The sequence below is a fragment of the Falco rusticolus genome, chromosome 1 (assembly GCF_015220075.1).
Source record: "Falco rusticolus isolate bFalRus1 chromosome 1, bFalRus1.pri, whole genome shotgun sequence".
NCBI lineage: Eukaryota > Metazoa > Chordata > Aves > Falconiformes > Falconidae > Falco > Falco rusticolus.
In genome coordinates, this window is record NC_051187.1 from 37,879,656 (window position 1) to 37,891,744 (window position 12,089).

General features: G+C 42.2%; 1 protein-coding gene across 2 annotated transcripts in view; it reads left to right on the forward strand.

Moving 5' to 3' along the window:
• The window catches only part of BCR (BCR activator of RhoGEF and GTPase), a 102,211-nt gene that overhangs the window by 38,811 nt on the left and 51,311 nt on the right, over positions 1-12,089 (forward strand). For both annotated transcript variants that reach the window (XM_037410395.1, XM_037410472.1), the window contains exon 2: positions 11,084-11,268. In XM_037410395.1, the coding sequence (XP_037266292.1) occupies positions 11,084-11,268 (185 nt within the window). The remainder of the gene's footprint in view (positions 1-11,083; positions 11,269-12,089) is intronic.

Sequence of the window (12,089 nt, forward strand, 5' to 3'; positions counted from 1 at the left end):
ACATCATCTGTAGTACAGCAGTAGTGCAAAGCCTGCAGCAGGGTCTGCAACAGAGAGCTGTTTCCACAGGTAAGTCCTTGTCCTGCTTTGCCCTCTTCACCTGCACCAGCTGATCTGAATTACAGCTTCCCAGTACACTTGAAGAAGTGGGTGTGTGGCAGTCACAGCTGTCTGCACAGGCAGCTGGGTTTTGATCCTGCTTGGGTCTGTGCGCCTCTGCAAATCCACAGCTCTCCTTGAAGTATTAGGGAGCCACAAGAGCTCAGTTCTTGGCCTTGGTGTAAAGTTACTGTATGAAACTTCTTTGTGACTCACTGGGCATGAGGACTCCAACAGTTCGCTTTGAGAGCTACTGTCTGAGCAGAAGCTCTGCTTTGTATATACAAGTTTGGGTACAGAAGAAAACTGTTGGGGAGCATAGTCGTCTCTGTAAGTTGTTTCATATTAGTTGGGACTGGTGTGGTCCTGTTTTCCTTTGGATGATATTAATTGGCATTTTAGTGCTTCCCCTTGGCATGGCTTCAGAATCACTTTTTGGCTCATTCATGCCGTGGGATGGCAGGGCTTAATGAAATGGCGGTGTAACACATCTGTGTTACCAAAATAAGCTCTCTTTTATCCCATATTTAATAAAATCTGAACAGCAATGAATTGGTCAATGATGCTGAAGTGTAAAACAGCGTTGTTGGTGTCTGATGGAGTACGCCATGAGCTCAGACTGAGAGGTTTTTTCCTCTCATCTGCTCTTCAGCTTCTCTGAGAACTTTTAACTGGCACCACTGTGCTGCTTGTTCTTGATTCATGTTTTTCTGAATTTATTCTTCACAATTGTAATTAGAGGAGGACTACCACTTCTAAAAGGAGATTCTGCAAAAGAAGCACACAGTCTGGGAAGAAAGGTGGTATGGTGTGTCAGGTGAAAACTTACTCGCCCAGAACAAACCTTGACATGTGACCCCCAACTACTTCATCTTATCTTGTAGTTTCAAGGGAAAAGAGATGGAGAGTAGATGGTGTTTATTAATGCTGGTAGGGAGCTGTGTTCTACCTTCAGCATCTTTAATTAAAAAAAAAAAAAATGTTTTAATAACTACCTTGCTGTGCTTGTGAATGATACAAAACTCTTGTTTTTTCTTCTCCAGCCAGATGACAGGAAGACACTGAGCTTGGGCAGCAGCTGTGTTCAGAAAAGGTTGTTAGTGGTGTAGGCAGAGCCATCTGCCTAGCAAGGCTTTTAGCTTGGGTTGCTTGTTCTAGGCCAAGATGGTAAATCAATAGCTTTTTTTTTTTTTTTTTTTTTTTTTACAGTATAATAAGTAAGATGTCAATGGCTAGATTGACAGTGTAAACAGGAAAATGGTGGCTAGCTTTATCGGCTTCTTAGTGTCCTAGCTACACTAGTGAGAAAACAATATGAAAAAAAAGCCAAAGCAACTCATACTGAAAGAAGTTGGAGATCTAGAAATAGAACAGTATTCTTATCACACATGTTTACCAGGGAGTTTTTTAATAGACTTTAGTACCTCCTGCTGCCAAGGGCTGATCCTCCCTTCCCTTCTCACAAAATTGCCAGTTCATTTAAACTTTTGTTTTAACAGGCACTTTCCTTTCTGCATGGAAGGACTCTTGATCTGCTCTAGTTAAATACACAAAATGGTATATATACATCGTGGAGTTTTTTGTTAACTAATCATGCTGTGGCAATTGGTCCATTTTGTTTCTATTAACTTTCTATTCTCTTCTACTTCTCTGGAGATTCCTGTTGCAAACATTGTTTGAAGTGGCTGCAAAACTCTTGAGGCAACTGTGAAAAACAAAATAGTAATGCTGATCATGGTTGGAATTTTCTTCATTCACTTGACAAATGACAGAGTCACATTAGGTATGAGGGAAGCCGCCTTCCCAATGTAGTTAGTACGTGCAGTTTCCTTGTAGACTTTGTTACTAGGTTGGTTTTTGGTGGTTTTGGTTTTGGTTGTTTTTTCCAACCCCCCCCCAAGAAATGCAACAAAGGCTGTAGTTTGAGCACAGCAGTAGTGCTGACATGAACAGTCACATTTGCTTCATCCCACCTCTGTGCTGTTATACTGATGCATTGTCTGGAGCCGATCAGTGAAATGGAATAGGAAACTGCTCTGCGTTACAAAATAACTTCTTTCCAGTTATTTTTAGTTTAGCCGGCTCCTGCTGTGGTTTGCTGTGCTCCCTGCAAACATGCCTGTTATGGGACAGTGAGGGAGACGTGGACAGGAACCCACAAAGAGAGTGGAGACTGCTTGAATCCTACAACTGTAGCTCTTACAATGCAGCCCCTGCTTTTGTTGAGAAAAAAGTCTGACCTCTAGGTTCTTCTCCTTGCAGCTGTGTGTGGTTCATTGTTGGTTACTTGTTTGGGTTTGTTTTTTACCTTATTTTTCATGGAAACCTTTCTCTATTTCAGCTTGCACCTCTGATCTAGTCAGTGCAAAAGCTCCTGGTGCCTTTGGTACAAAGCCACGTGAACTTATGAATGTATCTGCCTGTCTGTGTATTTTTATACTGAAAGAAGTCTTTAATTCTGAACAATCGGGCCTAAAATTTACTTTCTGCCTGTTAGACTTGCAGTGAATGAGAACAGCTAAACTTGGTGCACAATCCTGAGTAAGGAATGGAAAACAAAACTGGAAAGGTGTTGCAGTTTGCTCTGGGATTTACTTCGCCAAGAACATCCAGTGGCCTGACTGCCAAAATGAATGGAAGCCTTTCCAGCCTGCCTGAGAAAACATAGAATGGGAGAGAAATCTAAAGACGTAGACCCTGGATGGAAACAGATTCACTTTCTGCTCTCTCCAAGGCAGGAGTCTGAGAGGTATTCGTCCATGTTATGGGGTGTTATATTGTGCCATATAATTTAACAGTAAACATTCAGGAGAAACAGCAAAAAAAGAAAAAGGCAACAGGAGTTTCACTGTTTTGGGCCCTGGCCTGCATTGTGAATTAAGTATTCTGACATTCTTCCTGGAATGGATGGTACCTATGTAATTCAGGCCTGACAAGAATTTCTCCATCTTTACCTGTTGGCAGCATATTTGCAGCCAGTCGTGCTGGAAACATACCTCATTCATATATGCATGTGTTTACTCACTGATGTTTAGGGCTCTAAGTGATGGTGATTAAACCCTTTAAGCACCCTGAAGGCCATGTAGCAACCAGTAGGACACAGGTGTTGTCAGCTGTCATAGCAAAATGTTCAGGTCTTGCCTTCTGCAGTAACTATGGGTAACTTTATTTCCTGATGTTAGTTACATACTGCATGCTTATAGTATATGCTAAAATTTAACAATTGCTGTGGAGACACCCTGTATTTGAAAGGTCACATCTTCTAAATGTGTAACCTGTTTTCTTCCTGATCACAACTGTTATAATCAGTTGCACTTTGTCTACTTTGTGGTGTGCAATGGTTGTGCTTCCCTCCCAGCATGTCAGTTTGATTGAAACTGATCCAAGTGTCAGATGTCTTAGAGAGATGGGAATTTACACCTCTGCTACTACTCTTCCCTTGCCGACCTCTGTGGCATGTACTGTGTCAAAGCCTGGCTGAATGCAATGTGTGGATGACAGCTTGGTCTACACTCCTTGGCATGTAGCACCCCATGACTGCTAAGCTGGAATTGTCTGAAGCAAAGATTGGCAGCGGGGAAGTTGTGCTGGCTGGCAGAAGGGAAATCTTTGGAATTTGCATGCTACAGTGCAGTCTTGTCTAGTAATAAATGGACTCTCCTGGATGATCAGGTTAGCTTCCTGATTATTTTTCTTATGGTAACAACTCTCTTGGTAGCCTCAGTGAGTAGTTCTTTCTGTCCTGTGTGAGCATGCCTTAGGCTTCCCTGAGCTGGAGAATGGTCTCAGTAGTCCCAGCTTTCACATTGTGGCTGGATCATGGAACCTCACTCTGTATGGCTATTAGATCTGTGTAAATGTTAAATCTGTCCCCAGGAAACTGCCAGTTGGAGCAAAATGCAGCAGCTTGTCTCTGTAACAAACAGATCAGACCTGTCCTCTAGTCTCTGTGTGAACTCTTTATGGAATATATGGGCAGATTAAAGAACTCTGATCTTTTTTAGATGTTTAATGATCTGGGTTTGACACACCTAAAAGATTAAAAATGGACTGCAGTTAATTCATCTCCCAAAGACTTAAGGGTGCTGTCTGCTGCAACAAGGATAAAGCTCGTCTGTGGTAGAGATATAAGTTTCTTGGAAGCTGGTTAACATCTATGGTCTGAGATCCCCTGTGGGAGGGAGGGTGGAGAGAACCACCAGCTGTCTTGCTGTTTCTATATGTAAGGTACATTGCTTTCTCCTTCTTCCATCTCAAAAATAAGATGCAGTTCTCAATCTTTACATGCATGTATACACATGCACTCACATGTGCACACACAAACACACCCTTGCCCTTAAAAGAAAATGAAACATTGGGTAAAATGTACATGACATACTTGTTTCTGCAGCCACTTAACATGCTGCAGAAAGGTGAACTATTACAAGGTGAGAGGGAAGGATGCAAGCCTGAAGTGGATATGCTGATTTCAGGAAAATTTGCTGAAGTTTTGGATTCACAGAACCCCTTTTTTAGTTTCTGTGTAAGCTGTAGTTGGCCTTCCAATGTTCAGCTGCATATTTAGAAACCTACCTTTCTGGGGTACTCCCCTTTCATCCTTTTCCCGAAAGAGTGTTTCCTTGCAGATTGTCAATGTACGGAACGCTTTCAGAGCCCATTTCATGTCTGCAGAAGGGAAACTGCAGCTTGGCTGCATTGTATGAAACCGCTTGTTTAACGCTGCATTGGTTTTGTGTGCTGATGGGTGTTTCCTGTGGGTGGGCTATGTTATGTATTTCACTGCAATTCTTCTTCTTGCAACTCATGCTCCCAAACAGCTTGTTCAGCAGCGGCAAGCAAGATCATCCTCTGTGGACATTTTCCTTCTATGGCAAATAAAGTGGTGCCTTGTAAGAGTCTGTCAGCACTGATAGTTGGATTCTCTTCATGCACTTAATGGAGAAATACAGTATGAGGCCATAGGCAGGCTGGGAACTAGCTTTTGTTACTTTTTGCCTTTCTGTTTTCCTGCTCGTCTAATATTAAAGAATGAACTTGCAAACTAATGGTATTTTTTGTTGCTAAGTGAATTGATTTTGTATTTCAGTGGGGGCTTCAGGTTTCACTAAACATCTTTACAGGTAGATGTACTGTCTACACAGAGAAGAAATACAGAACATGAAGGAGATAATTTGTTTTGAATCTGTTTAGTATCCTAGGGGAGCCTTTTGTTCATCAATCTAAGAACAAAGCTGTAGGGATTTGACATGGTGAATGTATCTTCCCCCCCCCCCCCCCCCCCCTTTGATTCATTGTGGGGCAGAAGAAAATCATTGTTTGTGGATCTCAGTTTTGTGTGAAAGTGTACAAAGTATTGAGCACGCTGTTTCCTTGTTTTGGAAATGATGATTCAGAAGGTGCCAAGGAAATAAGCAAAATGCTTAGTTTTCCATAGTTTAACTCTTCTATTTTTTTTTTTTAGAAAGTGCTGCTGTATTCCCTAGGCAACAGCATTCACAGTCCATCCACACTGATGTACTTCTACGTGTGCTCAGCACTGGGACTGAATCCCTGATACTTCTCCAAGTAGCCTGGCCAGCACTAAGAAATAAAATGACATGACTCTCTATTATTTATCACTAAGCAAATGGTAGTATGTAAAAGCTGGAGCTAAGGTCAGTAAGGCATGTTAGTAACGTAAAGGTTACAAAAAAAAAAAAAAAAAAAAAAAAAGCGTGTTGCATTCTGGTAAATTGCCTCCAAACCAGCCATGTGTAAATCCCAGGAAGTGACTGAACTTCAGTCTAAAGAAACTCAAGCAGCGTTTTGCAAATATGATGTCTTAGGTTGCAGTACAAACTTTTAAGTATACTCACCCCTGAACTACCATGCATGTATCCTTTCCGTTTGGATTTCTGTGCCATGAACTAGATCAGAGAGCTGATCCAGCTTAGAAGGGAAGTGTCAAAGATATTTTTCTTTGAGCTGGCTGAGTTCTTTATCTGGGCCATAGACATCTGTGGGGTTGCAGAACTAAGGGGATAAGAGGGGAAAGGCCATGCAGAGGTTTATGACTTGGTGGGGGAAACCTTAAACCCTATTGCTGCCAAGACAATGTGTTGTCAAACTATGGCCTCACACATTCCTTGGCATAGAAACACAGAGGCAGAGGTTGCAAACTGCCTTAGCCCTCTTCTGCTCTGCAGCTGTAGGAATGTTTTTGGAATGAGTATAGACATTACAAACTTGTGCTAGCCTTGGTACCATTTACAATGAAGCCACAGTGATGTGGGCCTTTGGTATGAGGTGCAACTCCCCCTCCCCCTCCAGGATTCTGGGTATTTACTTAGGCAGGCAGGTCTGAGCTGCAGTGGCTTCGCTGCTCTTTTAGCAGGATTAGCTGGAGCACAGCTAGCTTGGAAGCTTTGCTGCATGCTGCTGTTAAGCCTCTCAAGCAGCTATGGATGTTGTGATGCTGTGAAAGTATGACACATGCATTTGAACCATTGTGTGGCCCTGGATTAGACTCAGCTAATCTTCCTTTTTACTTAGAAGTTAATTTCTTTTTCCCTTCCTGCTTTCAAGTTAGATCTATGACTTGATTTCATATTCCCAAAGAATGAATGCGGCACCCAGCAGGAAGGGTGTAGGCAATAGGACAAGGGAACAGTGTTGCCATGCTGTCTGAGGGCCAGTGAATTTTTTGTGACTAACTGTAAATTTGTTAGATTTTTCCTTACCCCCCAGCCAGGTGGAATTCAAGGCAGTGATGGAGAGGAGCAGTTCAGAAGAGTGGAAGAACAGCAAAATAAAGAAAAGTCATATTAAGTCTGAGAAAACCAAAATAAAATGAAAAGGGGACAGAGATGAGAAAGGTGGTGAAAGGATGAAAGCAGTAACTAAGGAGGGGGATAGTAGAAAAGACTCATGAAAGCTGGAGCAAAGCAAGGCCAGGGAGGCTGTTGCTGTCGGAACCAAAGGTGGAAGTAAATGCTTGAGGTTTTTAGCAGAATATGTGAAGTGGTGATGAGCCTTTTATCCGCAGGTAGTGCCCTGCACTTGAGGATTGTGCTGGTGCAGGAGAGGGGTACTGTGAGAGAATGTCAGAGGGCCAGTGGTAGGAATGGCAACTTCTAGGTGCTGAGAGGGCTCGTTTCTGTTAAGTCACAACTGCTGCTCTTCTCTGTGGGATGGGATATCTTACAGGTTGTCCGAAGAGAAGGAGAAAGGGGGCCTGCTGCTGAGGTGGGAGGAGCATGACACCTGAGTAATGTCCTCAGTATCTATCTCTGGTGCTCTCTCCATACAACATGTTTGAGTCCATCATCCTCGTATGTGAGCCCATTTCCTTAGTTGTCCCTTGTCAGCAATTGCCTGTTGTTCCTGTGTTTCATCTTTTGCTTGTTTTGATGGTTGTGTTACTGTTGACTTACTGGCTGACCCTAAAAGGAGAGTAAGAACTCTCTCTCTTAATGTTCACCCTACCTGAGACACCGGCTAAGAAACCAAGTGCTTTTGCTTAGGCCCAGCTGCTCTCTCCATTTGCAATCTACAACAGCAGCACCCAGAGCAGCTGGAAGTGCCTGAGCAGGTGAGCTCCTGGGTCTAATCATTTTGCTCTGGTCTTTTTGCTCCCAGGTAGAGCCTGAACAGCCTGTGCAGCATTGCACTGGGTTTAGGAGATCTGAATAACCTCGTTTCCCTAGCAACAGTGGTCTCTTTAATCACAGAGACACGAGTCTACCTCTGTTATTAGTGTTAAGACTTGCGTAGTGTATCTGGCTGTGGTAATACTTTGCTTCTGTTGGAAAAAAATGGTAGAATAAAAGCAAGAAGGTTCCTCTGCCTTGGAGATAATTAAAATCTCCATAGGTGGATTTCAGTGCTGTATGCAGCAATAATAGAAAGAAGAGGGATTATAACTACTTTTAATCTTTTTAATGTGTGAAGGATCCCTGGAGGATACAGAAAAAAAGTTTTAAATTCTGTGTGGAGCTTTCTGTGCACAGATCTCATGACAGTCTGTGACACTGATTCATTCCTTGTTGAGATGTGTTATTTTCATTTTTATGGACAGGCAGACCAAGTGATTCAAAGGTAGACTGAATTTTGTTGCAAAGCTAGCAATAAATCTCTTCTGAACCCAAGTCTTCCACTGCCCTTTCCTTCAGTTTCAGATAAAGGTTTCCCTTTGCAGTAGGAGACAGAACATGTTATGGAAGTGTGAAGCCTGCTTTTTAGCAGGAGAAAGTGAGGAAAGTGAAAATGCTGTGATTCATTGCAAGCCTTTCTGCTAATATATTTTAGTCTGCATTCACTCCCCCATTAACAGAAGTGGAGCAAACTATAAAATTTGAATGTGAGCATCGGGAGTGAAAGAAATATGCATGCTTTGCTTTCTGCACAGTAACTTGGTTTTGTTACTGCATTGTGTGCAGGAGAAACTGGTTTGGATAGGAGTAGTTTGAAGAAACTACTGAAAGAAAAAGAACTGTTGCTTGATCAAAGGCATGAAGCTTACGTAGGTGCCCAGTACTGATGTTCTTCCTTGGATAATGCCAGGTTAAATTGTCAGGAATGCCTTGCGGGCTTCTTGGGTTAGAAAGTTGCACAAGGAACAGCTGAATGGAAAACAGGTATCTGCACTCTTCCACTGAAGTTAAATGGTGTTAAGGTTTTGGTTTCTATTTACGTATTATTATTTTTTTAATTATATGGCATATATAGTGCAGAGATACAAGGAGACAGTCATCCTCCTTCCTATTTACAGTTCTGGTTTCTGGAATCAAAACAGTCCCTTAACTTTCTGGCCAAACAGAAGACCATCCATCTTGTGTGTGAGGAGTCTATTTTTATTTTTTCTTTCAGTGTTTCCTTGCCTGTTCGGGTAGTGCAAGGTAGGGGCCATGCTGTCTTCTCTTACACTTTCTTGTGGCCAAAGAGCTTTTGAAAAGTCCAGCATGACATTTGTTTGACTTGCAGGTGTTGTAGATGATATCCAACTTTGGGATATCTAAAAATATCTTTTGTTTGTGACTGAGCATCCTTATTTCAACAACTCCCTTTCAAGCCTCCGTTTACCAAATCAACTTAATAGGTGACTTCTAAATGGTTGGGGAGCTCTGGAAACCTGTAACAACTAGACAAACATGCCTTCCAGAGAATGTGTAGCACCTTTCTTTTTTTTCCCTCCCCCCCGCCCCCCGTGGTCTTGCACAATCTAATGAGTCTTTTGAGGAACTCTGAGAGCTTGACCAGAAGGTAATACCATGAGCGGGTGGGTGACATAAAGCTCATTGAGCTTGTTAAAATAATATTGACGTGCTCCTTCAGCAGCCTAAAGGCCTCGTATACAGCTGTTATTTAGCTGGGTGGTATTTGGTACGAACCGAGACAGAGGCTCACTTCTACAGTGCATTTATTGTTGGATTTTCAGTATATTGTTTGCATAAATTCCCTAGACCAGCTCTCCGTCCTGAATAAGCCACACAGATCAAGTTTTATTCTGTTCCAGACAAAGTTCACATCCTTCACTGGAATGAGTCATGCTTTAACTAAGTTTACTGTGGGGGAGGAAAGTGGGCTTTAAAATGTTACTCCTCCACCCCGCCTTACTGATGTATAACAGGATTATTAGTATGCTTGGCAGCTGCTGCTTATTATTTTCGCAGAACCTGGATATTTGTGAAAACAAGTAAAAAATGGTTCTACTTGTGTTCAAGTGTGAATTTAATGCAGAATTTTAAACATATAAGAAAAAAGCTTTGTGTGTGTGTGTGGCTTTGTCTTCCATCAGGCTCACCTGCTACTGTAAAAGTGGATCTAGCTTATCTCCCTGTGGTTATTTTTCAGTTTTGGGAGAAGAGTGGCATTTTGTGACTCGTAACTGAAAGAGGAGGAGGAACTCTAACATTTTGCATTCAGTGGCCCCTGCATGGCTATTACTGTTACACACAGCACCCTTCTGGGCATTGACAAGGGAATGTGCTTCACAGGCCAGTGTAACTTACATGAAGGGTGCCTCCAGCTTCTCTCAGGCAAGATGTATGCGATGCGGTGCCACTGTGCAGAATGCAAGTATGTTTCTCTGTGCAGAGAGGTAAAAGACCTTTTAGCCTGTGGTAGAGGGAGCTGATCAGTGTGTGTCCTTCAATACAATCTTTGCAGAAACAGTCTCTGTGCTAAAGGTACCAGAACCACTTTTAGTACTCATCTTTCCAGCAGAAGTTAATTGATATCTCATGCAATAATGGTTAATTTAACTCTTCATGCCAACCATTCTTTTTTGTTTATTTGGGTGTTTTTGATTGGGTGGTTGGGGTTTGTTTGTTTGTTTTATGTGGGTGGGTGAGGTGGGGTGTAGGAGGTAGCAGGGTGGTGATTTGTTCATTTGTTTATGGAGTTAGTCTCAAAATTGAGGAGGAGGAGGAGTGGCAGCCAGTAGAGGAGCACCTCTTAGGATTTTGTTTTGGCAGTAGGCCTGTTCACTTGACATGTAAGACCTTTCTTTCCTAGTCCTCTTGTTCCTGAGAGGTCTGGAAAGAGTTATGTTTCTCCCCTGAGCTATGTATTATCTATGATTGCTAAACTGGCAGGGGCATCATCTGTTCTTTTTCTACATAAAAAAACAGGTTCTCTTACCCTAACCCCACTATGTTCTGAAACCCAGGCTGCATAACTTGCATGGAGCCTGCAAAAGGATTTATTTTGATGCTAATGCTTTTGAAGGAAAACTTGAGGGAAGGAGCTGTAATTAAATGAATACCAATGTTAGATATTGTAAAGGACTTTACCTTTTAGGACTTGGAATGAGTGAAGTGAATGTTTGGTGACAACTTGAGTTTAATTACCTTTATGCCTCCACTTGATCTATATTTAACGATTACTGAATCAGGGTTTACTGATAAGTAATCATAATAGGTGGGAGGCAGGCAGTGCCTTGGTTGACAGGCTGTCTTATGTCCAGGTTGACTCTGACCAGACAGATTTTTCTCCTGTTTTACAGATGCTTCATTCAGTGGCACGCCACCTAGCTATGCGTATGATGCAGACCGTGCTGAAGAGCAGAGACGACATCATGATATGATGCCCTATATTGATGACTCACCATCCTCCTCACCCCATCTCAGTTCCAAGAGTCGAGGCAGCCGAGACACCTTATCTTCAGGGTCTCTGGAATCTACAAAATCAGTGAGTCCTTTCTGTGTTTTGGAGTCAGCAAAGCCTTGTAGGTTTGCAAGGGATAGACTGCTTTAATGGGGAGCAAAGACAGGGACTGCCAACACTGTAGGACAGATAACCTGACAGAATAGAGTCAGTCAGTGCCTGATTGATACTGTATATTTAAAACTAAACTGGGGTTTCTAGCTGATGCTAAGCCTAAACTTACTTCAGGGATGAGTGTTGTGTGTATGATTTTTAAGCCTCAGTTTTCCACCCTTTGTGAATTTTAGTGCAGAGAATAGGTGACTAATTGCTGTTGAGAGGGTCTCTAAATACCAGATATTTTGGAAAGGGGACTCTGGAACAAAACATCCCACATTATGATGTTCATACATCTGTGCATGTGGGTGGTCATTGCTGGGAAAATAGAGAGTTGCTTTCAGGTAGGTTAAAGGCTTTGATAAAGCATTTAGAATATAAGATGTGTTTCCTTTACCCTGTGCAAACAGAATAACAGGAATTAAAACTGCCACCTCCAAAGTATGGTGACTTTGGGTGTTAGATGGCCGCTTATAAAAAATCCAAGTTTTCACTAAATAGCTATCAATTACGGCAGATAAAAATTTCGGAAGGGACCACTTGGCCTGACCTGTGGTTTGATGTGGACCTTCAGGCTATCTTGCTTTATATTTGCTTCAGGTTCAGTAGCATGGCTATACCTTGGAACTTCAGGAAAATTTCTGACTTTGTTTTTACGGTAGTCTTGGTAGAGAGTCTGCTGTTTGCCTTTGTAAATAACTATTAACTCTGCTGTTTTCGCAGTCAAAAAATCTGTTTCAGCTTGAATT